General features: G+C 54.3%; 8 protein-coding genes across 8 annotated transcripts; 3 read left to right on the forward strand and 5 right to left on the reverse strand.

Annotated features, from left to right (window-relative positions):
• Positions 1-391: 391 nt before the first annotated feature.
• MCR1 (NADH-cytochrome b5 reductase) lies at positions 392-1,637 on the reverse strand (the record flags this gene model as incomplete). Its single annotated transcript, XM_064834041.1, has 3 exons — positions 392-586; positions 664-1,497; positions 1,593-1,637. 3 exons carry the CDS (start codon positions 1,635-1,637, stop codon positions 392-394), a joined length of 1,074 nt encoding a protein of 357 aa, XP_064697905.1.
• A 1,129-nt stretch (positions 1,638-2,766) lies between these two features.
• Positions 2,767-3,787, forward strand: LTS14_001333 (uncharacterized protein; the record flags this gene model as incomplete). Its single annotated transcript, XM_064834042.1, has 3 exons — positions 2,767-3,037; positions 3,097-3,413; positions 3,473-3,787. The coding sequence occupies 3 exons, from the start codon at positions 2,767-2,769 to the stop codon at positions 3,785-3,787; spliced, it is 903 nt and encodes a 300-aa protein (XP_064697906.1).
• A 294-nt stretch (positions 3,788-4,081) lies between these two features.
• Positions 4,082-5,478, reverse strand: LTS14_001334 (uncharacterized protein; the record flags this gene model as incomplete). Its single annotated transcript, XM_064834043.1, has 2 exons — positions 4,082-5,256; positions 5,310-5,478. 2 exons carry the CDS (start codon positions 5,476-5,478, stop codon positions 4,082-4,084), a joined length of 1,344 nt encoding a protein of 447 aa, XP_064697907.1.
• An 889-nt stretch (positions 5,479-6,367) lies between these two features.
• Positions 6,368-8,319, reverse strand: LTS14_001335 (uncharacterized protein; the record flags this gene model as incomplete). Its single annotated transcript, XM_064834044.1, has 3 exons — positions 6,368-6,680; positions 6,734-6,871; positions 6,926-8,319. The coding sequence occupies 3 exons, from the start codon at positions 8,317-8,319 to the stop codon at positions 6,368-6,370; spliced, it is 1,845 nt and encodes a 614-aa protein (XP_064697908.1).
• Positions 8,320-10,656: 2,337 nt separating this feature from the next.
• Positions 10,657-12,231, forward strand: LTS14_001336 (uncharacterized protein; the record flags this gene model as incomplete). The annotated part of the gene is made up of 6 exons (XM_064834045.1): positions 10,657-10,812; positions 10,914-11,002; positions 11,059-11,280; positions 11,343-11,362; positions 11,559-11,670; positions 11,724-12,231. The coding sequence occupies 6 exons, from the start codon at positions 10,657-10,659 to the stop codon at positions 12,229-12,231; spliced, it is 1,107 nt and encodes a 368-aa protein (XP_064697909.1).
• A 392-nt stretch (positions 12,232-12,623) lies between these two features.
• On the reverse strand, positions 12,624-16,157 carry CCC2 (Cu(2+)-transporting P-type ATPase; the record flags this gene model as incomplete). The annotated part of the gene is made up of 1 exon (XM_064834046.1): positions 12,624-16,157. The coding sequence occupies one exon, from the start codon at positions 16,155-16,157 to the stop codon at positions 12,624-12,626; it is 3,534 nt and encodes a 1,177-aa protein (XP_064697910.1).
• Positions 16,158-17,532: 1,375 nt separating this feature from the next.
• LTS14_001338 (uncharacterized protein) lies at positions 17,533-18,996 on the forward strand (the record flags this gene model as incomplete). The annotated part of the gene is made up of 1 exon (XM_064834047.1): positions 17,533-18,996. One exon carries the CDS (start codon positions 17,533-17,535, stop codon positions 18,994-18,996), a length of 1,464 nt encoding a protein of 487 aa, XP_064697911.1.
• Positions 18,997-20,730: 1,734 nt separating this feature from the next.
• On the reverse strand, positions 20,731-24,320 carry LTS14_001339 (uncharacterized protein; the record flags this gene model as incomplete). Its single annotated transcript, XM_064834048.1, has 2 exons — positions 20,731-22,752; positions 22,803-24,320. 2 exons carry the CDS (start codon positions 24,318-24,320, stop codon positions 20,731-20,733), a joined length of 3,540 nt encoding a protein of 1,179 aa, XP_064697912.1.
• Between the last annotated feature and the right edge of the window lie 867 nt (positions 24,321-25,187).

The raw sequence follows: 25,187 nt of genomic DNA on the forward strand, positions 1-25,187 counted from the left end.
ACGGTGACGCTTGGGCGCAGGTGAGGTCTAAGCTTAAAAACAAGATCTCGGGACAGGCACGACAGAGCTGCCGAGTGAACACTGATAACCTATCAAAAAAGCTATTCACAATCAGTGACTGACAGCATCCCAACCAGCCCAGTTGTTAGGCGGTGTACATGTTGCTACGGCATGATCAAGACCACGTTGAAGCTAGCGGCTTCAGGCCCAGCCCTGTTGTCTACCTTTGCTTCTCTTCACCAAGCACAACCACGAAGTTACTGCCACCACGTCGCACACCAGTCAGCTAGCAAAACAGCCAATAACGTAGCAAGGGACATAGACATGCTGTCTTGCCTTCTACCACAATCTATATAATACAGCTATACAGTATTGCTACACTCGGATCGCTCTAGAACTTATACACCTGCTCCGAAGTATACCCCAACTCAGCCAACTGTCCCGTCAACTCCCCTTGCTCAGCGGGGGACTTCTTCGCTCCCGCAATAGCTTTATACATGCCGGGCGGACCACAGACGAAGACCTTGACGTTGGCATCTTTGGGACCTGGGAGCACGGTTTTGAGGAGGTCTTTTGTTATGTAGCCCTGGAAATTCACACATGTCAGCAAAGGCAGGCAGACGAAGGACCATAAGCAAGGACGGTCGGATGATGAAGACTTACCTTCCCACTCTGCCAATTCTCAGGCGGATGCTCAAGAACGTAGAAAGCGCGGAACCGCTGAGGATACTGCTGCTCCAGATCCGCCCATTCTTTCTTGAGTAATATGTCCTCCTCCTTCTGATTACCAAAGATCAAAGTCACCTTCGTCTTATCCTCCGGGTTCTTGAAAATCTGCCTCGCCACCTGCCACATAGGAGTGATACCCGTTCCACCCGCAATCAAAGCAACATGCTCATGCTTATTAGCCTCCCACTTGTATTTGGGGATCGGGCCCTTGAAATCTAAGCTCTGGCCGACGGTCATATCGTGCATGTGCGTGCTCATGGGACCGCCGGGATACTTCTTGACGACAAAGTCCAGGTAGCCCTTGGCATCTTCGTCGGAGATAGGGGTGTAGGGTCGAATAACCGGCTTCTCCATCTCAGGGCCCTTGTACTTGGTAATCAAAGCACTCGCCACTGGCAATCCACTGACAGCATCCTCATCGTCAAGCTTAAACCGGAAGCGCTTGGTGTTCCCGCTCACGTCCTCGACTTTGTCCAACACCAGACTGACGAATCCCTGATCACCGCCCTTGAAGCATTTCAAGGGCGCGATGTCGCCTCCAGTCTTGGCAGGGATGTTCTTCTCCTCGTTCTTGCTGGCGGGTTGACCGTGGGCGGAGGATTCATTCTGGGCGCCGTGTTCGCCGGCTTTCGGGGTAGAGGCTGTTTGGGGGGACCTGGAGAAGGCGTAGTATGCACCTCCACCTATAGCTACGGCGCCAAGACCACCGTAGAGGAGGGTGTTGTTGCTGCCGCTTGAGGGAGGGGCGTTTGCGTAGCGGCGGACATGCTGAATAAGTGGGGTGTTTGTCAGCTAAGATCTTGGGTGTAGTATAGCCATTGCCTTTAGTAATGGGATATGGGTACAATGGGCCTCAGACGTACACTTGATAGCTGCTGCGCAGGTCTGAATAATCTGCTTGAGAACATGATTGATATGGTAGCTAGATCCGATACAATGGTGAGCTTCGAAAGTATTGCTGGAGCTCGACTGACTGACGACATCGCTTCCACGGAACCGTTCCGTCTCGCAGGAAGAGCCAAACAACAACTCCCAACATTTCTTCCTGACTTCCGGCTCCTTTGGACGCTTCCTGTATCACCATGCCAGACCCAAGCTGTCAGCCAGCTTCTGTGTAGTCCCGTGAATACACTTCGGGATGGCTCGGTATCAGCTTGGTCCGACCAATAGCTCAAGACTAACAGCCTTCTCGAAGGTGTCAATAGCACGATCATGACCTGTATCTCCAAAGCCATGATGAAGGCTACTACGCAAGCGCCTTTGTCGTATGATTGACAGGAAGCCCAGGAATCAACAAACCTGTAGAGAGAGCAATACCACGGGAGTAACTAATCTCGGCTGTGAATGGCAACCCATACGGTCGCATAGACCTCGTCAACATCCGCAAAAGGATGTTGGTATACCGGACGCACAGCCTCCAATGTCAATGATGCAACGTTCGATTTCCGGAATCGGCCAGCACACAGGCATATCTGACCTGGCTGCTTCCACCTTTTCAGCCAACATAATACGCCTTGGCACTTCACACGCCAACGGGACGTCATTTTCAGCACATCGAGCGATTTGCGCGGCTCGATGTGATGCCAAGTCCATACCATCTGGAGTGGTTCCTGCCACTGCACTGCGCTCATGCCAGAGGGGTGGTGCGATCATATGCGCTACGTCCACTTTATCGAGGCTTCATTACGCTAGATATTCATCATTGCCACATTGTGGCCCGACAACCTTAATAATTGACGCAAAATATGAGATTATTGGGATAGGCCGGCCTCGGTGTCGTCAAATCTCCAAGCAGCCTGTTGGCTTGTGCGTATACGTGAACTTCACATTCCTCACGCATGAGTGCATTCCAGGCTGGTAGACCTCAACACCTTGCTGCCATGTAGGCGGTCTCGCCATAATGACTAGCAGGAGGTACACATAGCCGACCCCGGCCCCATCTCCTCCTCAGCGGACCAGACGCAAGTTATCTCTATTGGATACAGCTGATATAGTAGTCCAATCGACCATCACAAGAGCAGAGCCGCGCGCAGCATTATGGCCTCAGCCTGGTCTATCATCGCCTTGCTCAGCGTGGCCTACTTTCGATTCGCCGAAGCCTCCTCGAGTCAATTCGTGTGTCCTAGTGGAGACGGCCAGACCTTCACGGACGATGGAGGCACCCAGTACGTTCTACATTGCTCAAGCGATTCGAGCTCCGCCGGCAATCTCGGAACTACCTCTGCCACCGCCGGTGCTACTGATTGCTTGACTGCATGCGACGCCAATACTCAATGCACGGGCTATACATACAGCGGTGGAGCAAATGGTACCACGAAATACTAAAGGTAGCCTATAACGGCGACTCTCTGCTGACATGTTGCGCAGGTGTCGGAGCAGGTACATGTTACCTTAAAAAGGGGTACCAGACACTGAGGTCCGGCGCCAGCGGTGTGATCACCTTCCTCAACCCCAGGACTGCCATCCAACCCCCCTACTACGGACCGCAATATACTTGTCCGACTCACAACAACACCCTCGTTACGGACCAATTCGGTCTGCAATATATCATCCTCTGCGGCTCCAACACCAATTATGGCAACTACCAATCGATCAGCACCGCCATTGGTTTCGACGACTGCTTCTCCTCATGCTCTAACCACAGCGCCTACCCAACCGTCCAAGGCCCTGGTGGCTGCGACGCGGTATGTCCCCCGCAAGCATCCTTCCGCTGCGTCCGAGATTTGGCTAATGCAGAAGCAAGTTCGTCTACTTCGGCGCGGCCAACGGTGTCGGAAGCGGGGCATGCCAGCTGATCTCGGGCGCCGCCCCGATTATACAGGGCGGCACCTCCAACCAGAATACCCTCGTCGCCGCCATCCTCTTCGTTTCTTACAGCGGACCCGCGCCCACCGCGACGGCCTCCTCCGTCACCTTTCCCCCTGCCAGTTCGGCCGCCGGCGGGGCGAGTAGTGTGATTGGACCAGTGGTCACGCAGATTGTGACTGCGACTGCGACTACGATTGTGCCGTTGCTGCCGGCTGTCACTTATACCGTGACCTACACGACATCACGCTGATTAGTTGGTCGAGTAGTGTGGCGGGTGAAATGTAAGGATCAAATGGGAACATTCACGAAATCACTTCTTAGGCTTAGCTGGTGAGCAGAGTAGAGTCGGGACATCGAGGGGGCGGCATTTTGGTGTTCAGATAGCCAACATGCCAGCAACGAGTTTAGGTTCTCAGTAATGGAAGTGCCAGTATTCACACGTCGCGTAGCTTTCTCCCAAACAATGCCCTCGGCCTTCAGATAATCTTCAGTAGATCATCACATCATATTCCATTGACTCTATCTAGGATGTTCGATCACACTTCTAGTACGTCGTCAAAGCCGGACTCCCCTGCGCAGCAGGAGCCGAGAACTTCGTCTCAACATAAACCTTCTGCATACCATCCTCCTTCTTCTCAAACTTGTAGTAGACCTTGTCCAGATCCTCGACACGCACACGATGCGTCACCATCTTCAAGGGATCGATCGAGCCATCCTGGATCATGCCCAGCAACTTCTCCCAGTACATGTGCACAGGTGCCTGACCATTACCGATGAAGCGGATACCGCGCTCCATCAGCGAGCCGATGTTGAAGTGATTGGTGTAACCCACGTAGACCCCGGTGATACCAACACTGCCGAAGTTCTTCACGGACTCGATCATTTCGTTCAAGATCTCAGAAGTATCCGTCTCCAGGCCGGCAGCCATCTCGATGGTATGCAGCCAGCCTTTGGGATACTCACCGGCCACACATTCCAGCGCGACGTCTGGACCGCGGCCGTCGGTCATCTTCTTGAGCTCGGTGACGACGCCTTTCGTTTCTTTGATCTTGGAAAAGTCCAAGAGCTCGACCTTGGGGTACTTCTCCTTGACGAAATCAAGACGCCAGTTCTGGTCGACCATGATGACCCTGCTCGCCCCGTTCATGAAGGAGAAATCCGCGCACATCTGGCCAATCGGTCCTGCACCCCAAATAGCAACGACATCGCCTTCCTTGACCCCGGTATCCACGACACAGTGCCAGCTGGTACATAGCACATCGGAAAGGTACAGACCCTTCTCATCCGGAACATTATCGGGGAGCTTGAGGAGGTTGACATCGCCAAATGGCACACGCGTGTATTCAGCCTGACCACCCGCAAAGCCACCCGTGAAATGCGAGTAGCCGAACATACCAGCCGTGTTGCCACCATACATGGCTTTTTCGATCTTATTCGAGTTGGTGCGTTCGCATTGCGAAGACTGCTTCTTCTTGCAGTAAAAGCAGTCACCGCAGGCGATTTGGAAACTGGCCACCACACGATCACCCTTCTTGAGGTTGGTTACAGCCGAGCCCATGTCGTCGACGATGCCGCAGAATTCGTGGCCGAGGATGTCGCCTTGTTGCATTTCGATCACGGAGCCGTGGAGGAGATGAAGATCGCTGCCGCAGACTGTGCTGCCGGTGATCTTCAGAATGACATCCCGGTCTTCAATGACCTTTGGTTTGGGTGTGTCGACTGTGGCAAATGGTTAGCCGTGACCCGAGCTAAGCATGCGGAAGTCTCCTTACCCATCTCAACTTTGTTCTTGCCCGTCCAGATGAGAGCTTTCATGCTCTCACTGCTGTCTCCCCACTGCTCACGCTTGAGGCCTGGGTTCGTGACATCCTGTGCTGTCGCGGCATTGTCATTGTGGCCCATCGCCTGCTCGGCCTTCCATGCAATGTTTGCTAAGGCCATGGTGAATTGATTGTCTTGAGCTAAGAGATGATGACCTTAATGGACTTCACGAGTGTGTATATCTCGAAGAAGTGTCTCACAGCTTTGACTTTATACCGGAGCTGGTTCCTCCTCAAGCATGCCTGTATACATGTGATGTTCTATACACGTCATGACGTTCCATGATGCAAGGATTGCTGGCTCCGGCAATGGTCGCTCAGGTGCCGAAGGACAGACGAGACGAATGAGAACGCAGCAGCTTCGACGTCAGCTCGAGAAATTGATTGCAAGCGAGATGCTAGTCTTCAGTTTCGGATCACTGCTTTACGGCAGATCTGCTAGGTAGAACGATTACGAATTTGGTGATGATGTGCCAGAGGCATTTCCACCTGTGAAGCAGAATTTATGTTTGCAGTGCGGCTGAACTTTGTTGACCATACGCTTTGCTCGGCACGACTTGCCATCAGGTATTTGTGTCTCCGGCGAAGTTGATGGAATTGTGATGAACTATCCTTAGTTATGCTTTGGACCCGCATGCCACAGCCAACAGGCCCGTGGCGACCAGTCGCTCAGTCTCGCTCTGTACCTGCGTGCTTGCTGATGGACACCGCCCACTACTGTGTCATTGCCTCTTGCAACACTACTACAGAACTTCGGAGGAGGCAATTACGCCGCCATCACGGTCCCCATCAACGATTAAAGAGCGTTGACGCCCCTCAGGGTGATCAACCCTCAGGGACGTGATACGTGAAGGCCTACCGCAAGGCAACACAAGTACGGACCTTGGTTCGCACTAGATATAGGTGTCCTGTTCGAATGCATAGTCTCTGTACTAATCCCGGCTTCAGCTCGTCAATCCTATGTTATATTTATACACATCATGTCCTACACACTCTCCCTCGAAACCTTGTCAGGTCTTCAGTATGCCTTTCGGTAATTGTTTATCCTCAGGCTCCACTTCCCACACATACTGTTCGGTATCAAGCGGCCGATCCAGATTGTAGTGCTGGATGAAGATGCTTAAGAAGGTGGCTACAACAGCAAGAGCAGCCATGACGATGTAGACTACACGAATGCTATTCGTGAATGCTTGGCGCATGATGGCCTTCTCATCGCCTGTTTGCGCGGTCTGCAGCCATTTGACAATGTCGATAGCATTCTTCGCTAGCTCTTGTGCTCTGTCAGCGAACAATGGCTCTTTAGCCAGCCGAGCTGATAGTGCGCTACATCCTTGTCAGTGCTGGTGGTGTTATAGCTGGTGAAATCTTCAACCTACTTCTGGAAGACGTTACCGCTGATGGCGACGCCCAGGGTCTGCCCGAGGCCACGGAAGAAAGAGAACATTGCGACTGCAGATGCCAAATGCTTGCTCATTGTGGCGGACTGTAGTTGGTATTGTAGCGCGGGGAAGAGACTAAGAGGTATGTTAGTGAGATGTTCAGAAGTCCCACCGCTTAACAGAACATACGAGCCCAATCCAACACCAAGTATCAAGTCAGTCAGCACGACCTGCACAATCTGCGTATTCGTATCGAGTGCGCAGAGCATTCCCGTACCCAGCACGGTCACACCCCAACCACTCCAGACGGACCATCGCCAGCGTCCCAGCTTGCCGATAGCCAGACCTGTAGCGATCGCCATCGGCATAACCGTGAAAGTAGTCGGGAACAGAGCTACTCCTGCCACAACAGGACGAAAGCTCCGGACGCCTTCTGTGTAGAGCGGTTGGTAGTATAGTAGAGTCCAGAGTATCATGCCATGTATAGCGGTAGTGATGTATGCAATGTTGGTAGTGCGATTAGCGAAGATCTCTCCGCGAATGATGGGCTGCTTCGCGACATAGCGTTCGTGATAGAACAGTATAATGAATCCCGCCGCGCTGCAGCCCATCGGTGTCAGAACTCGCCAGCTGGACCAGTCGTAAGTCACCCCACCCCATGTCAAGGGCACCAATATAGTGATGATGCTTGCCACAAAAACGATTGAGCCCACCCAGTCAACGTCTTTGACGCCACTCACGAAGCTCGTGGTCGATGGCTTCGCTTGGCAGAAGATGACGATCGACATGAAGCTTGCTGCAATGAGAGGTAATGTGACTAGGAACATCCAGTGCCAGAGCTCATCACTGGCAAGAGCTCCGCCAAGGACTGGACCAAACGTGGACCCGGCGGTCCACACAGCACCGAGGATCCCAATCCACTGGCCGCGATGTTGCAAAGGGATCAGGTCGTTAACGAGGATTGCTGTGAGTGCTGTTACACCGCCAGCGCCAACGCCTTGTATTGAGCGACCTATAAGAAGAGTCGTCATATCCTTTGCAAGCCCTGTCGCTAGGGTCCCAGCTAGTAGGGGGAGCACAGAAAGAATAGCCAACTTTTTGCTGCCAAAGCTTTCGCTGAAGGCTGTGTAGACTGGCTGGAACACGGTGGATGCAATAAGAAAGCCCGTCGTGGCCCAGATCACGCCTGTCGTTAAGCCATGCACGGCGTTCGCGATAGCCGGCATGGCCACGGACATGGTTGTGCCATCCAGAGCAACAACCAAAGCCAGAGCAGACAAAGCCGTGAACGTCAGGTAGAAGCGCGTTCCCGGACGAAAAGGAATTGCCGTTGCCTTGGTTGCAGATGCTGGAGGCTTGTTGCCTCGCGGGCCATATGAGCAGGTGCTACAAGAAACGCGGTTCGGTAGTCGTGGAACAGGCGGCAGCTCGTCAGTCGACTCGTATGGCCATTTTGCTAGGCCAGGATGAGGCGGTGCTAATGTCGAAGTCCGCTGCAGGGCCAGTCTATCCGCGGTCGAGACAGTGAGATCTGTAAGTCGGCTTATGGGAGAGATATACGAAAAGCGCTCCATCGTTGGCATTGTGGAGATGGGTCAAGCAATACGAAGTCGGGAGTTATGAGAGCAAGTAAGAAATAGAAGAACATACCCTCAACAAGCTGAGGATAAGAGGCGCTGTAGCATCTTCACGCGGAATGATCGAACATCTCCAACACGTCGCGAGTCTCGCCATTTCAAGGTCACCGTCGGAGCCATCATGGTACAACGATGGTTGTCGCAGCCATGACACAAATGGCACCAGAATACACTCTGTTACAAGTGGCCTGCTTCAGATCGAGGTCTTGGAAACGGCCAAACCATATATAGCCAAAAGATGTCGAGTCGCCCGCTATACAAATCAGTCCGTGCAGACCTGAAACGTCGTGGAGCAGTGAGAGTAGAGGTGGACGTTCCAGAACCCAACGTCCGTCACGAAATTTTCATGCCAAAGGCTTCTGTCGTCGTGCTGCCTGGCTGGGGAGGCTTTCGGTAAGCAGTCTTTCCACAATCTTCTTCCTGGACTCCGAGAATCTAGACGTTGTCTGAAGCCAACGGGAAACTCCATGTGCTTCAAATCTTGCATGACCGAGCCCTTAGAGAGTAATGGTGTCGAATATCACAACCAACACATCTGTCTGCATCACTCCATGCATGGCTTATCCCAAGCAGGACAATTTTCACGTCCCTGCTGATCGAGACCGCTCTGCAGAGAACGCTCCTCGGATGTGTCCGGAATGGACATGAATGGGAACGTTTGAACTGCCGCCCCATCTCGGGAGTAATACTACGGATGCCTTCCAAGCTGCAACACCAACTCGTGCAAGAACTAGAGTGAAGTCGGAGCCGACTCTGCGACAGCAAGTTCGATAGAGTTGGCAATGTTTTGGTTGCAGCGCTGCCATCTAAAAGTAGGCTCCCTTGGTCATCTTTGACCTGAGACGGCTCCGCACGGCTCATAAGATTGGTCAGTGCAGCGATCATACGAGTACGAAATCGCGGTCGCTCGTGAAGGCGCTCGTTCGCTAAAGTGCGATATGGTGAGGGGGAAGATAGCACAGAATGCATACATCGTCGACGGTCGTATGCTTCTTAGCAGGTCCTTCTCCACGAACGATATCGACGCTACAGCTGGGTTGTCACGTCTTGTCTGATCAAAACAATGATTCACTACCAGCACAATTCCCTCCTCAGCAACAGGTGTTAGATGCATGCTCACCGCCACAGCCGATGTTCAATGTACGGCTCGATCGGCACTTGGATTATCGGCTTACCGAGATCAAGTCTCGATGCACTCCCTCTGTAGTCACACATGTACCTGCGCCATCGCTCATCTCTCGCTCGCTACAGAGCCGATGCCCTCAAGCGCTACCGAACGCCATGCGACCGTAAACGTGGTTCGGAATACAAGCGCGAATCTTAAGACGCCACCAGAAGCGGGGATGGTGCTACAATTGGTGGCATCTTCTAGGTGCGAGAACGTGGAACAAGCATATTCATGCCAGTCATACGCCATGACACGTCGGGCTGACAGTGAGCGGCGTGTTATTTACTTACACAAGATCGTTGACCGAAGACAGGAGCTTCAGCCCAAGCCTTCGAATCCGGGTAAATGGCAATCCAATGCTCGGACTGCTCCACAAGTAGTCTGGTTGTTTTGTTGCGGTCTAAGCGTCCGAATGCTGGCTCGAGCTCTACCATGGTACTCCTGCCCAACAACCTGGATGTAGGTCGCTACGATGAGCCACATTGTGGAAACGAAGACACGGCACCTCGAGATGCTATTGAAGTGGTGAGATCGGAGGTCGGCCTCTTGGAAGCGAGCACTTGGCGGTGGACCTTTCTTGCTGCAGGCAGTCGTGCCGTGTATGATCGCATGATGGAGAATGCTGCCCCTGAATCCATTCTGCCAACCGAACGCCTCTTTAAGGAAACGCGGGATCCCAGGTCAAGGATGACCGGTGGTACGGATCAAGCAGCCCCTTCATCAGTGCTGCGACTCTTCGTAGCGATCGTGAATTTTAGCCTAATGCGCGTGAATAGAAGCATTGCTGAGGCACGCCAGGTCCGCCGATTGGTGAAAGAGAACGATTCATGGTAATAAGCTTCCGATCTGACTGGAGTAGTGTCAAGGTGTAATGCCACTCAGTCATGAATATGCTTTCTGGATCCCTTATGTCAGCCCTACAAGCTGCCGTACTACTACTCTCCGAATCCAGACTGCACCTCCAGGTTGTAGCTCCACGTTCTGGGGTTTCGAGTTCTGCCGTGGAACGGTGTGCAACGAAAACGAACTCCAGAAGTCGCACATACGGGATCGAGCACATCCTCCGCTTTACCACTCACTTCTTGTAGTGTCCGTCCTCGCCACCCTCGACGAACATGACGAACGCAGGCCACGCCCCGGGCGGCGCTGTCGTCGGCGTTACGATTGGCATGACCATCTTGTCCGGCCTAGCAGTCATTTCGCGCCTAACGACCAGGCTGATAATGGTGAGAAATGGTGGGATTGACGACGCTTTCATTACGGCGGCCCTGGTACGTTGATAGGAACGACGAACGGCGGACTAAAGCAATTACACATACTAATCAATGATCAGCTGCTGTCGATAGCGACTACTATCACCATGTGCCTTCAGGTACGACATGGCATGGGTAGACACCAATATCTCCTGAGCGTAGAAGAGCAAGCAGCACAGCTCAAGCCGCTGTGGGCATCCATCTGGGTGTAAGTCGTCAACAGCTATTGCCCGAAGCATTATGTTTTACTGATAACAAGCATAGATACAATCTGGGACTGTCCTGCACAAAGTTCTCCATCCTGTTCCAGTACCTCAGGATTTTCCCGTACAAGAAGTTCCGGCAAACCTGCTATGGTCTGATCGCCGTTGTGTTTGTATACACCTGCTGGTCATTCTTCAGCGCCGTCTTTTTCTGCACACCCGTAGCATTCTTCTGGAATTCAGATATATCAGGAGGTCGCTGCTTCAACAAATTCGCGGTATGGTGAGTATCGCACTTGATCGTTCGTCTACTCTGCAACACGACAGCTGACATTGATTCTGAAGGTTCGCCAATGCTAGCTTCAGTACGTATGGCCCAGACCGAAGTTGTAAATGGAAACAAGCATTGCCAGAACCGAGACACTCGCTGTCGGTAGTTTGGACGACCCGAGACATCAGGAATGTCACTTAGCGGTCTTCCTTCTGCTACCAATGCTTGCTTCTGGCTGCAGCTGAAGCTCTCCACACTGGTGCAGACATAAGCTAACGCTCAATTCCTAGACATTCTCTCCGACATTGCCGTCGGCGCGTTGCCAATTCCAGTGCTCAAGGAGCTCCAGCTGCCAGATCGTCAACGCTACGCTCTCATTATAGTCTTCGCGCTGGGCGGATTGTAAGCGAATACCGTACGGCCATCCATGAATCCGTCCACTGACTTCTCCACAGCACCTGCATAGTATCGATACTCCGCCTACAGTCCCTGTACGTTGTATCAAAGGCGTCCGACGTGAGCTGGAACAACCCCTTCGCCGCCATTTGGAGCAGCGTGGAGCTCAATACAGCAATATTGTGCTCATGTCTGCCCACCCTCAAGACATGCGTAAGCCGATACTTCCCTCGGTTCTTCGGCAACACTCGACACACTCACTCGGGAAGCCGAGCCGCAGTCGCCAACACCAACACTCATCGACTCAAGACCAGCCAGAACAGAATTGGCTTCGACGAGCTGTCGCGCGGTCTGAGCGGGCGCGGAGATGGACTGCAGAAAAGTATGATACAGAGTCGTGTCAATGGGTCGGACGACATGGACTTGGACTCGCTTGAGCAACATGGTCATCATGTCGAGGAGGGACAGATCCAGGTCGTTACTGTTGTTGAGCAGGAGGAGCAGAGACATGGCGATGGTGATAGTACGAAGGGTCTTGTTCCTGGGACATTCTATCGTGAGCGATGAGGCGAAGGAACATCGACAGACTTGCAAGCCCTAGCCACGCCTTGAGCGATAGCGTAAATGTAATGTTAGATGACCTTGTGACGACAAAATTGTATAGCTTATTACTGCCCAACACCAGACATTAGTTCCCTGTGAATCTATTCGTTTTCGGAGGTGCGTGAAGGCTCATGCTCATCTGCCTATGGTCTTCGTACTTGCCGAGATCGCGATGTAGTGACCAATAGGACTGCTCTTGGCTTGTACAAGTAGCCACGTGGCCTGCGAGAAAAGCTTGGAAGAGTATATTTACAATGCGAGGCTAACTACACAGGACATCGCAACAGGGTATCAAAGGAAAAGGAAACAAACGCAGACCACCTCGCCACACAGACCCACTCAATCAAAGAACAAGCTCAAACCGCCTCGAAATTCTCCAACGGCACATAAGCACCCCTCTGACCCTCCGCCCCCCTCCTCTTCCTCCCCATAACCACATCCCTCACCCCACCCACCCTCTCCCAAACCCCCATCATCCTCCTCTTCATCGAACGTCTAATCTCCTCCGCCTCCACCAACTCGCCTTCGACCATCCACCCGGGCCGCCTCCACAACTTAAGCATAAGCGAACTAACAACGACCGTAACACTCGAACACGCCATCGCGCCCCCCGCCGCAAGAGGCGGGAGGGTAATCCCCCACGGCAGCAGGAAACCCATTGCGATCGGGATCCCCACAGCGTTGTACACACAGCTGAAAAGGAGATTGTATTTGATCCGCCTGAAAATCGTCCTGCTCAGGTGAAGCGAGGCGGGAATATCCATCAACTGGTTCGGTTTCATGAGCACAATATCCGCCGCTTCCATCGCCACGTCCGTTCCCGAAGCGAGGGAGATGCCGACGTTGGCCGTGGCGAGGGCAGGGGAGTCGTTGATGCCGTCGCCGACCATGGCTACTACTATTCCCGAGCGCTGGAGGTCTTCGATGATGGATTGTTTGCCCGAAGGTAAGACGCCGGCGTGGACGTTAGAGGCCGGGATGCCGACGAGAGAGGCAACGTGGTGCGCTGTTGCTGCTTGGTCGCCGGTGACGAGGGAGGTGGCTATGCCCATGTCGGTCAAGGCGGCGATACAGGCGCGGGCAGAGGGTTTCAGGGTATCGGCTAGAGCGATAGAGCCGGCATATTCGCCGTCGATGGCGGCATGGATCGTGGTGATGCCAGCTGAGACGCCACCCTTGGAGTTCGTTGCTCTCTGGACGCTCTGGCTGTTCCGGCGAGTATCTTCATCATATTCGTCCTCAGGTGATTTCGGCACATCAACGCCATGGCCGCGGAGGAGCGAGGTATTCCCAATAACAACCTGATACCTCTGCCGTCCAACCGCAGCACTGGGCTCAACCGTAGCAGTCAGGCCCTTGCCAACAACAGCCTGAAAATCCCCAACGCTCCCATCAATCGTAGCATCCACCGCCAAGCCTAACCTCTCCTTCGCCCCAACATGTATAGCCTTGGCAATAGGATGCTCCGAACTCCCCTCCGCCAACCCCACAATATTCCACCACAACAACCTCTGCTCCGAACTCCCATTCCACCTGCCCACCAAATCCCCACTAGCCACGCTCATCCTCCCCATCGTCAAAGTCCCCGTCTTATCAAGCACAATATGCCTTATCTTCGTCGCCGTCTCCAGCGTCGCCCCACCTTTGACCAGAATCCCTTGCTCAGCACCGACCCCCGTGCCCACCATAACCGCCGTCGGCGTCGCAAGCCCCAGCGCACAAGGACACGCAAAGACGATAACCGCAATACAAAGCTTCACACAAACCATCAACCTCCCGCCCGAAGCCTCGGCGAGGAAGATCTTGGGCGGCGAAGGCAGGACGTGCGAGAGCACCATCCAGCCCACGAAAGTCGATAGTCCCAGCGTGATAATGACCGGGACAAAATACCCGGCCACCACATCAGCCATTCGTTGAATAGGTGCCCGACTCGTCTGCGCCTCCTGCACCAGTCTTACGATCTGGCTGAGCTGGGTATCTCGCCCGGCACGGGAGACCTTGAACTCCACGCGGCCTGCACCATTGACCGTGCCGGCCATGAGAGCGGAGCCGGGTCTCTTGAGGATCGGCATAGCTTCGCCAGTGACCATACTTTCGTCTACATAGCTCTCACCTCGCGTCACGATCCCGTCGGCGGGGATCTTATCGCCAGGTTTGAGGATGACGATATCGCCTACCTCGATGAGTTCGGTGGGGACAGTTTTCTCTTCCATACTTTGACCATTAGTCTGCTTTTCCTCTGTCCCTTTCTCCTGCAACTCTCCACGCGCCTCCCACCCCTCAGCAGCTTTAGCGGCAGCAATGGGATCAGCGTAGATCGTAGCCGTGCTAGGCGCAAGAGTCATAAGTCTGCTGAGAGCCTTAGACGTCTGACCCTTGGCTCTGTTCTCTAGAAAGCGGCCGAGCAAAATGAGGGTGATGAGCATGGTGCTCGTGTCGAAAGTCGTCGCAGGACGAGAGTGCGGAGGGGTGAAAAAGCTGACGAGCATCGCAGCGCAGCTGAAGAAGAAAGCCGCGCTTGTGCCGAGGACGACCAGGACGTCCATGGTCGGGCTGCCGTGCTTGATACTACGAAATGCTGAGATGTAGAAGCGCTTGCCAATGCCAAATTGGACTGGTATTGTCAGTACGAGGCATATAATGTCACCTAGCCATATCCCGTACGCATTCATGCGGCCAATGTCCAGAAAGGGTATGAACATTGGAAATATCATACTGATCAGAAACACGGGAATAGCGAAGCTCAGCGAAGTCTTGAAAGCGCGCCACCACTCCTGGATCTCCTTGGTCTTGGCGAGAGATTCCAGTTGTGCGTTGTTGTCGTCCGAGTCTGCTACGAGAGCATTATATGCAGCTTTCTCGATACTTTCCACGATGACTCGCAGACCAATTTGACTAGCCGTGTATACAATCGTGGCGCGAGTCGTGCTGAAATTAATGTTCGCCGAGACGATGCCGGACATATTACCCAGACTGACCTGGAGGTCCGCCGCAGCTTCGGGGCTAGGTAGCCCATACACCTTCAAGTGCACGGTCGCGTTCGATGATGAAGAAGTCTGTACGCCCTCCTCGACACTGGAGATGATACTAGCATCGAAACCACGATCTTCGATGATCTCAGCGATTTGCGCAGGCGTGAGCTTCTCCGGATCGTGGACAATGACTGCTCGCTCTGCAAGCAGACTAATATTGAATTGGACCAGCCCGTCCAGATCCTTGAACCCGCCTTCAACGGCAGAAGTACATGCGCCGCACGTCATACCTTCGATCGCAATGGTCGTAGTCATCGTTTTCCTGCTCACTGAATTCTGCCGACTTCGAGTCTTGCTTTTGGCGGGTTCGGCTGCCTTCGTCTCGACTACTTCGGCATCGAATCCAGTATCCTCGATCGTCTCGGCCAATTTTTCGGGTGACATTATGCTGGCGTCATGTTCGATGACAGCTCGTTCTGATAAGAGTGATATGCTGAAGCTGGTTATGCCTGGGACATTCCTGAATGCTCCCTCCACAGCAGATGTGCACGCGCCACAAGTCATGCCGCCAACATACAGAGTCGTTGTAGACAAGCCAGTACCGAGTATCTGCTCCGTCTCCTCATCGTCCTCGACATCAAAGAGCACCGTCTCCGGACCATCCGAGCTGAGTACTTCCGCATCAAAGCCTCTATCCTCTACGATATCCCGTATCTGCTGCGCACTAATCTTGTTTCCATCATGTGTAACCACTGCTCGCTCCATGACCAGGCTGACTGATACATTGCCCACACCATCCACATCCTTGAAGCCCGCCTCTACAGACGATGTGCAAGCGCCGCATGTCATACCCTCCACCTTGAGTGTTGTGGTGGTCATGTGTAGACCTTGTCCTGCGGGTGCTCTTGAAGGTGCCATTGTCGCGGCGATATGTCCTCAGGCTTGCGATTCGTGATACCAATACTCCCGATATGTTCTGGTAATTTCAAGACAAGCGAATGTGAGGCAATGTTGATACCCAAAGCCCCGTCGACGCTGACAGGATCGCGTCGGGTCAATAGGGAGAGTACAGTAATGAACGTCCGGTTTGGTATAGTGCTCGCTGCCTAGATACTGCGAATCATAATTCCTCGTCGTCGTACAGCGTCCAAGTCACTGCTGCACACAACCAAGTCTCGTGCTCTGTGTGGCGATAGAGTGTCTGCCAGTGTAGCGTGGCGTAGCGTGGCCCATCCGGCAATATCCATATTATTAGACCATTCCAGGGTCGTCTCACGGCTGAAACGGAATAGAAACGTCGGAGGGACAAAGCGCCGACAACGCCACAGCCGCGAGATGCCGAGAATACAGTACGCCTCGCACGTGAGGAGGCACGATTACATAAGCGGCAGCCTCAAGAAAAGGCCGAGAAATGCTTTGCTTGCGCCATGCAAGTCTTGTGCTGGACAACAGATCTGAGATGCGAGCTTGTCACTAGGTATCGGCCAGACCAGACAGGAGGTACATCCGCCTTATCTCAACCGTGGGCGGCTCGTCGATACTAACGACGTCCGCCAACCACTCAACTCCCAGCAATTACCATTCCCGGCCATCAAGATCGTCGATATCCATCGCCCATCGCCTGTAGTCCATGTGAGGTGATACGTAGGTCATTCTGTACCCAACACTGTCCACACGCCTCGTGCGACATTGTGCAGTGGAAAGGTACCCCTCATGTAATAATAATCCTTCGAGATAGCGCAATAGACTTTGTATCGACAAGCCAACGGCACAGCGCACGGTAAGCCGCACTTCTACGTCATGGAGCCGCGCAAAATTATCCATTGATCTCACTCCCACCGATTGCCATGCAGCCGCACTACAGCACATACTCGTTCTGGCTGCATAAATCAGTGATACAACCCAATGACGACTGCCGCCGTGCGCGTAGGAGTAGATACGCAAGAGGGCCGGCGCGAACTCCACAAGCCAAAGGAACCCACTTCGTCTGTTCGGCACCAGAGAAACCTGCATGTCGTTATGTAACCTTAACAAGCTTCCGAACGAGGCTCCAACACAGACAGGACCAGATCGGCGCAACCGCGACAGTCGCGTGCGTGCCCACCTCATAGTAGCTTGTGAAGGTGGAGTAGGATCGAGTAATAGAAAGGTTGTCTAATCCGCTCTCCACTTCCAGTCTCTGCTTCTCTCTTCTATTCTCCACTGTGCTTGCTCGCCTGTCAGCGTCGTGGCTGCTGTCCACCAACAGTCCATCCGACTGCCAGTCAGTCGTCTACCCTGCCAAAACCTCACCATGGCTTACCAAAATCGACCCCGCCCAGCCGTAGGCTACGAGGCCCCCGTCTCCAACAATGGCTTGACCTACGACCCTCCCACCCCACCTTACGACTACAAATACGACGACAAGAAAGATGGCTCCGACGGCGAATTGGCACTGGGCCAGGAAACCACAATCGCAGTCGGATCGGGCGAAGACAAGTTCAAGCGCCTCAGCTGGCCAGCCCTGACCATCTGTCTGATCGTCGAAGCCATCGCACTCGGAAGCCTGAGTATACCCTCCGCCTTCGCCACCCTCGGAATGGTCGTAGGCGTGATTCTCTGCCTCGCCCTAGGCCTCATAGCAATCTACACCTCCTACGTCGTCGGCCAAGTCTCCCTCCGCCACCCGGAAGTCGGGCACTACGCGTACGCGGTGCGACTAATCTGGGGCCGCTTCGGCTACGAACTCACCAGCACCATGTTCGTGCTCTTCCTCGTGCTCCTCGTAGGCTCCCACACCCTCACAGGAACAATCGCATGGGTAAACATCGTCGGCAACCTCGACATCTGCGCCCTAGTCTGGAGCGCAATCTCCGCCATCCTCCTCTTCCTCCTCGCCCTCCCGCCCACCTTCCACGACGTGAGTTTCCTAGGCTACATCGACTTCGTCTCCATCATCGCCGCCATCCTCATCACAATCGTCGCCACAGGCCTAAAAGCCCACTCCCTTCCCGCCGGCGGCCTCTCCGCCGTCGACTGGTCCGTCTGGCCCCCACCAGGAACAACCTTCTACGCCGCCTTCCTCTCCACCACCAACATCATCTTCGCCTACTCCTTCGCCGTCTGCCAATTCAGCTTCATGCGCGAACTGCACACGCCCAAGGACTACGTCAAGTCGATCTGGGCGCTAGGCCTGATTGAAATCTTCATCTACACCCTCGTCGGCGCCATCGTCTACGCCTTCGTGGGCTCCGCCGTGCAATCCCCCGCTTTACTCTCCGCGGGGACTTTAATCTCCCGTGTAGCGTTCGGGGTCGCATTACCCGTCATTTTCATCTCGGGCGCGATAAACAGTACAGTCGTTGCCCGCTTCATCATGGATCGGGCGTTCGCCAATAATGCGCGCGTGCGATATGTGCACAGCACCAAAGGCTGGATCATCTGGATCTCGCTCATTGCGGGCATTACGCTGATCAGCTGGGTCATTGCCGAAGCGATCCCGTTCTTCAATGCGCTGCTAGGACTGATTTCCAGTCTTTTCATCTCTGGATTCACTTTCTACTTCCCGGCCATCTTCTGGTTCAAGCTGGTGAAGCAAGGGAAATGGAACCAAGGAGCGAAGAACATTTCGCTGTCGATACTGAATGGATTCATTTTCTGCATTGGGCTGATTGTGTTGGGATGCGGCACTTATGCTTCTGTGGAGAGTATTTTGGAAGAATATGCGAAGGGGAGTGTTAGAGGCTCATTCACATGCTCAGCGCAAGGGTATTTGTAGATTGTAGATTGTAGATTGTAGATTACTACATGAGATTTTATGTTGTCATGAATCTGTACTCTAGCCATCCCATGCACATTGGCACAAAGTCCCAGCTCTCAGAAGCATTCGCAACCTCATCCGACAGATCCGAGCGGATGAGCAGTCCTCGTAGTGTCGATGAATCTGGCTCGAGCCTCGAACACGATACCAGATCAACTCCGTGACTTCAACCACTTTAGAACCTCATTAGCACTCTGATCAGGCGGGAAAACCGCTATAAACCCCATGTCAGCATGAGCTCAACCTCACCACCGCCACCACTCTCCCAAGTAGCAGCAGAAGCAGCGACATGAAGGAATAAAGAAACTCACGATACCAAACCCTCACAACCTTTCCCCCCTCCACCGCAATCGTCACCCGTCTAATCAACTCCCCCTTCTCCCCAAACCCCTCCCCACCCCCCCATCCAAAAACAGGCAACCCCATCGCCTTAGCAAAACCCAAGTCCCCATCACTAAGCAATTCATAAGGCAAACTAGTCCTCGTCCTCAACTCCCTCTGATGCGCCGAACTCTGCACACTACACCCCCAAACGCCACTGACCCCCAACCGCGTAAACTCCCCACTCGCATCCCGGAAAGAACAAGCCTGTGGCGTACAGCCCCGGGCTCCAGGGATGGAATTCCAGGTCTCTGGGACGTTTTCACCTGGGGCCGCGGTGCGGGGGTAGAAGAAGATGATATTCAGGCCTGGGAGGGAGGCGAAGTTGACTTGTTCGCCTGAGGTATTAGGGAGGGAGATTTGGGCGGGCAGGGGTTTTCCGAGGAGGTGGTCGCAGGCGCCGTCGTCGGAGGGGGCGGGGATTTGGTCCCAGTTTGGTGCTGCCATGCTGCAGTAGCGACGGATGTGATGGGCCGGTGGTAGAGTAGAGAAGTAGCTGTCTGGCTGGCTGGCTGTGGCGGGATTCCGTCTGTAGTTATGAGTGAAGGTCGAGAGGAGAGGCAAAGCTAATTTCAAGTGGGGTCGATATATGGTCTGGCCTCGAAGCTGGCGAAGATACTGTTCAAGACTCGAAGCTCTTGCAATTGTCCAAACATGCCGAACCTGCGATAAATTGATTACATGGTGGCTTGATGTCCTCGTAGCTAGGGTCCTCTACGATGCGAAGCTCTACGCGAGAGGAAGCCTTGACAACCGCCTTGCCCACATCTTCTGGCACAGGGCACACAATATGGATAGACGACGAGTAGGAGCGCGATCGTACAGAAGAAGCGAGCAGTCTACAGCACTACAGTATCTGCAGAACAGGCAGTCCGCCCACCTTCTCGTCATCGCCTTGCTCTGCCCAGACCCATCGCCACCCAGACCCAGACCCAGCCAAAGCTCTCTTCTCCTCTCTTCTCTACTAAAACAACCCGCAAGAACAAGAAGACACCAACAACGCCACGCTGTGCTCAAACTAGCAAGTAGCATTATACCCCCACCCCAAAAAGTATTACACACTCGAATCATAGAAGTCCTCCATTCCTCCCTCCATGTCCGTCAATGCGGGGTGCGAACAGAATCTCCCTCCCTCCACATCTCGGCAGAACCATGTACGCTTCTCCCCGACCATCATCTTGCGTTGCAAGACCAGTCCCCAGTAGTCTCCCAGACCCATCTCCTTCATAGCCCACGAAATCCAGCCCTCACCCCTATCCCTTCACCCCTTCCCTTGCCCCAACAGACGACCCAACATCAAACCATCCATCTCTAAGCCTGAACCCTTTCCTTGCCCCTCCGACGGAAGAAATCCATAACCCGTCTAGCACCACTACTACTACCAGCAGAACCCTGCTCATACCCATCATCGAACTTCCTCTGATTCGGACGCATATTCCCCGCCACCCCGCCGGGGTCCAAAGGCGCAGAATGATTAGATCCATATCCATCGTCCCGGTTGCTGAAGCTGGGGTTGAGGTAATTGTCCTGCTGCTGCTGCTGTTGGGATCGAGCACCAGCATTATTAATGGCGATGGTGTACTGACCCGGCCGTCCAGCGCCAAGTTGACGATTCGGCTCCTCGTTCGGCGTGTAGAACCGCTCGACAGGTTCCTGCTGCTGCTGCTGATGCTGCTGCAGACCATTCGGCTCAAGACTATTATTCCCATACCCGTCGTCGCGGAACTGCTTCCTCTGCACCGGGGGCGGCGAGTTGATACCCTGTCCAGGCGTAGAAGGCAAATCCTTCTCATACCTCTCCCTCTGACCCTGCTGGGGCATGCCGGATCGCCTGTTCTGCCTACCAGCCTCACGCTGCTCATCATAATGCAACGGGATCGTCGAATTCGTCGTCTCCTGGCTCGGAGTCCGAGACGCACCTCTCCCAAACGCCACACCCCCTTTACTCTGCGGCCTGCCGTCTCCTTTCTGGATACTATCCCTGCGGCTCTCGGGACGTTCAGAGTCGTACCCAGCATCTTTCTTGTTACCGCCGAAATTGTTCATGCTGAAGCTGCCAGGCAAGAAAGAGAAGCGTCGAGAGTTGCGGCGCTCACTAGGCGCATCGGAGTTCTTGCGCGTGAAGCTGAAACTTGGTCTTCTGCGGCTTTCCGAGGAGGGACGCGGTGTTGCTTCTGCGTCGCCGTTCTGTGGTGGAGCAATGGCGTTGTTCATGCTGACCGGCGGGTAGCGGCGATCGCGCTTCTCATTTTGTGGCTTGGCTACTGCCTCTTGCTTGGAAGAGCGTTTGCTGTTGCTGCGACCGAGTAGACGATCGCCAATGCTGCCCAGAGTGCTGGAACGCTTGTGGCTAGGAGGGAACTTCTGTTGAGATTGCTGCAAATTAGACTGAGGTTGCTGCTGCTGGTAGTTGTTGAGCTCCGGACGGCTATCGTTGGTCCCTTGTTCAGACGATAGCGGGCTGGATATGATGTAGCCTCCACCCGGCTTAGGCTGGGAGAAACGACCTTGAGCGGTCTCTGTGCTGGGAGTAGCCACAGCTGGTAGACTATACGAATTGCCGCGTGATGGCAGCCTTCCACCGGTAGATGGCCTAGATGCATGGGTGGTTGGCTGGCCTGAAATCGGCATCGCCTCTGATGCAGCTCGAATCTGGTCACGGGCTGGTCTGCTTGGTGGTGGCATGGCTGCGGTGGTCGGCTGCTCGCGTCTTTGCGTAGGCGGCTCTCTTGCTGGCGTGGGTACGACTTCGACTGGCCCTTGGCTATCACTCCTAGCCCTCGTCTTGCCCGCAGAGGCAGATGTCTGCACCGGCGACTGAGCGTACGAGCCATTGTCCATGCGGCCAGTGTTCGATGGTGGCGCGACATATTCGACCTGAACAGTCCGCCTCTTAGCATCGCGCTTGTTCCTACCATCCATCTCTTCGCCAACATTGGCAGACTGCTTTTGAATCGCTCCTGGCGCCATCACAGCGGGTGATCTGCTTGCAGGCTCTCTCACAGACGCGCTCCTGCCCAGCTGTTGATCTGTAGGACCCTGCAGTTGCGCCGAGTTTGCAATATCCACCTCGCTCTTGGAGTTACTGCCGATGAAGTTGAGCACATGCGAGTACTCGCTCAGCCAGCTATGGCGAGCTACCTCGAACAGATCTGCTCTTTGCCTTGGGTCGGGCACAAGGATACGGCGCAGGAGGTCTCTGGCGTGCGGTGAAACGTATTCGGGGAACGTCAGGGGCGTCGAGACAATGTACTTGTATAGCAGGTTGATGTTGTCGCCTTCAGGGTTAGCAGGGTCGTCGTCAAAAGGCAGATAGCCAGCGAGCATAGCGTACTAGAGGACGTCAGTACATAGCCACAAACCGTTATCTTTTCAGCACTTACTAGAATGACACCGCAACTCCAGACGTCGACTTTGCGCCCAGTGTAAAGGCCGTCACTAACGACCAGTTCAGGAGCCGCATAGCAAGGACTGCCACAACTCGTCTGCATCAGATCACCGCGGCGGTGGTTCGTCACAGGATCCTGCTTATCAAGACCTTTGCTCCTCACGAACTCCCGATCATGTATCTTCCTCTCCAGCGCCTCCCCGAGCTCGTCATAGCGGTCGAAGGTGTTCGCGAAGCCGAAGTCGGTGATGATGATGTTCTTGTTCCTATCAAGCAACAGATTCTCCAACTTCAGATCGCGATGCACAATACCCTTTTTGTGAAGATAGCCGACGCCGGAGGTAAGCTGAGCGAATAGACGCCGAGCAGCTGGATCCTTGAGATATCGGTGGTTGAGGATGTAATCGAACAGCTCACCGCCGGAAGCATATTCAAGCACTATACCCATATGTCTCTCGGTCTCGATAAACTCGTGCAGTCTGACGATGTTGGGATGCTCGAGCTCTTTGAGAATATTGATCTCTCGGTGGATCTTAGGTAGGCGTGCCGCATTGCCAGCCAGGGTGTCCTTGCGGATGAGTTTGATGGCGACCTGCACTGGACTGTCCTTCTTCCAGCCCATCTTGACTTTGCCGAACTCTCCCTCACCCAGGGTCGAGCCAAGAATGTACTCTCCAAACTTGACTTCCTTCCGGCTGGACGTAGTAGAGTTGTGCTTGAGGTGCTCTTGCCGACTTCGCTGTTGAGGTACTGGAGCGGGGTCTGCAGCGCCATACTCAGAACTCATGATAGGCGCGGCTCCGTCACCGCCGTGCAGCGGACGTGCTTCAGCTACGCGTTGTCTTTCGCGTGAGATATCGGTGCCGGGGTCGTCCACTACTATGCGGTTGATCACGGTGCTGTTCTCGCGTGGGAGTGATGTATCAATGGGCGTCTGGCCGATTGCGTTCTGTGAGCGGCTTGTCACCGGTGCTTGGCGGGATCTTTGACTGCGACCGCTGCCTGGTTGCTGCTGCGGCTGTGACTCGCGAGGTGAGCGCTGCTGCTGACGCCGGCGTTCACTGTCGCTCGTGCCTGTACGATCACTCTCACTGCCATATCCAGCGGCACTTCCCGACTGCTGTCCACGTGACGTGCTGTAGCGTGAGCCGTCATAATTGGCTGTGGAGGAAGGTGTCTGGGCGGCCGCAGTGCGGATTGGCAGACTGGCGTGGTCCGGGTAGTATTGTTGGTAGGTGGAGCTCGCCATGTCGTCATGGGTACCCGATGTAGGCAGTCCTGATGGCCTGGGAGTGCTCATGGACGTGGAACCGCCAGGGGAGCTGAAGCCGGCTTGTTGCGGTGTGCCCGGCAGCGAAGCATTTGCACCCTCACCCGATCGCGCTGTCCGCCGTGTTGAGTGTGGACTGGAAGTCAGTTCGGACCCATTGGCGAAGGCGTTGCGGCTGGAGGGGCCATCGTAGTTGTCGTAGTACTGCGGCGTGCCTTGTTGGTGCACAGCAGCCTGGGACATGTTCCTTTGACTCCACTCTCCTTGTCCTTCCTCACTCGCCGACGACGTGCGCTTCACACTCTTCTACCCGAGCTACCCGAGTACCTTCTATCCTCCTATCCGGCTTTGCCTGCCAGATGTGTACTGCCAAACTGTGTTATACTTTACTTACGTTATCTTCCACTCTCTCTCTCTCTCTCTCTGTTCACCACACCGAGTCGCAGTCGGATCAGCGAAAGCCGGGCAGCCGTTCGCGGCGACGTTAACAAAGATGTAGAAGCGAGCCGTTGAGGTTGGGTGAGACGGTGTCTTGGATTCGTAGGGTCGGTGGTGTGTGTACAGTATGTTCGTGGCCCAATCGAGCAGACGGCCGGTTGTCAAGATGCAAGAGCAAGCGCGGCCGGATCCCAGCTTTCCACTTTCCGCTTCCAGAGATCCGCACCTTCCTCCAGCGCTCGAGCAGGACCGAGGAACAACCAATTCGTGAGATTTGGTAGGGGATTATGCGCGTCACGCGTTCCTGCAGTGCGACGACGACACAACACGGGCGACTGAATGTCGAGTAGAAAGAGTGAATGGCAGGCAGGAGAAGACGGCGCATCCGGTGCGCGGCGGGAAGTGGTTTGGGTTTCACTAGTGCTCGGCAAAAGCTAGCGAGGAAAGTGGCTGGGATTGCGCTGCCAGATCATCATCAACGTGCCCAGCCTGTCGATTTCTATAGTATACGGTAATCCATTCACCCTCTGCGATGATGAAATGAGATTGCCGTCATACCGGCACCGCGTCACAGCTGCCAATATTCGACATGAACGCTCGACCGGCATCTTCGGCTTCGTCAAGTCGCAGTGCATAGCAGATACAGATCTTCTCAAAGCTCGATTATCAGAC

This window comes from Recurvomyces mirabilis, assembly GCF_035927965.1.
Source record: "Recurvomyces mirabilis strain CCFEE 5264 chromosome Unknown scaffold_3, whole genome shotgun sequence".
NCBI lineage: Eukaryota > Fungi > Ascomycota > Dothideomycetes > Mycosphaerellales > Teratosphaeriaceae > Recurvomyces > Recurvomyces mirabilis.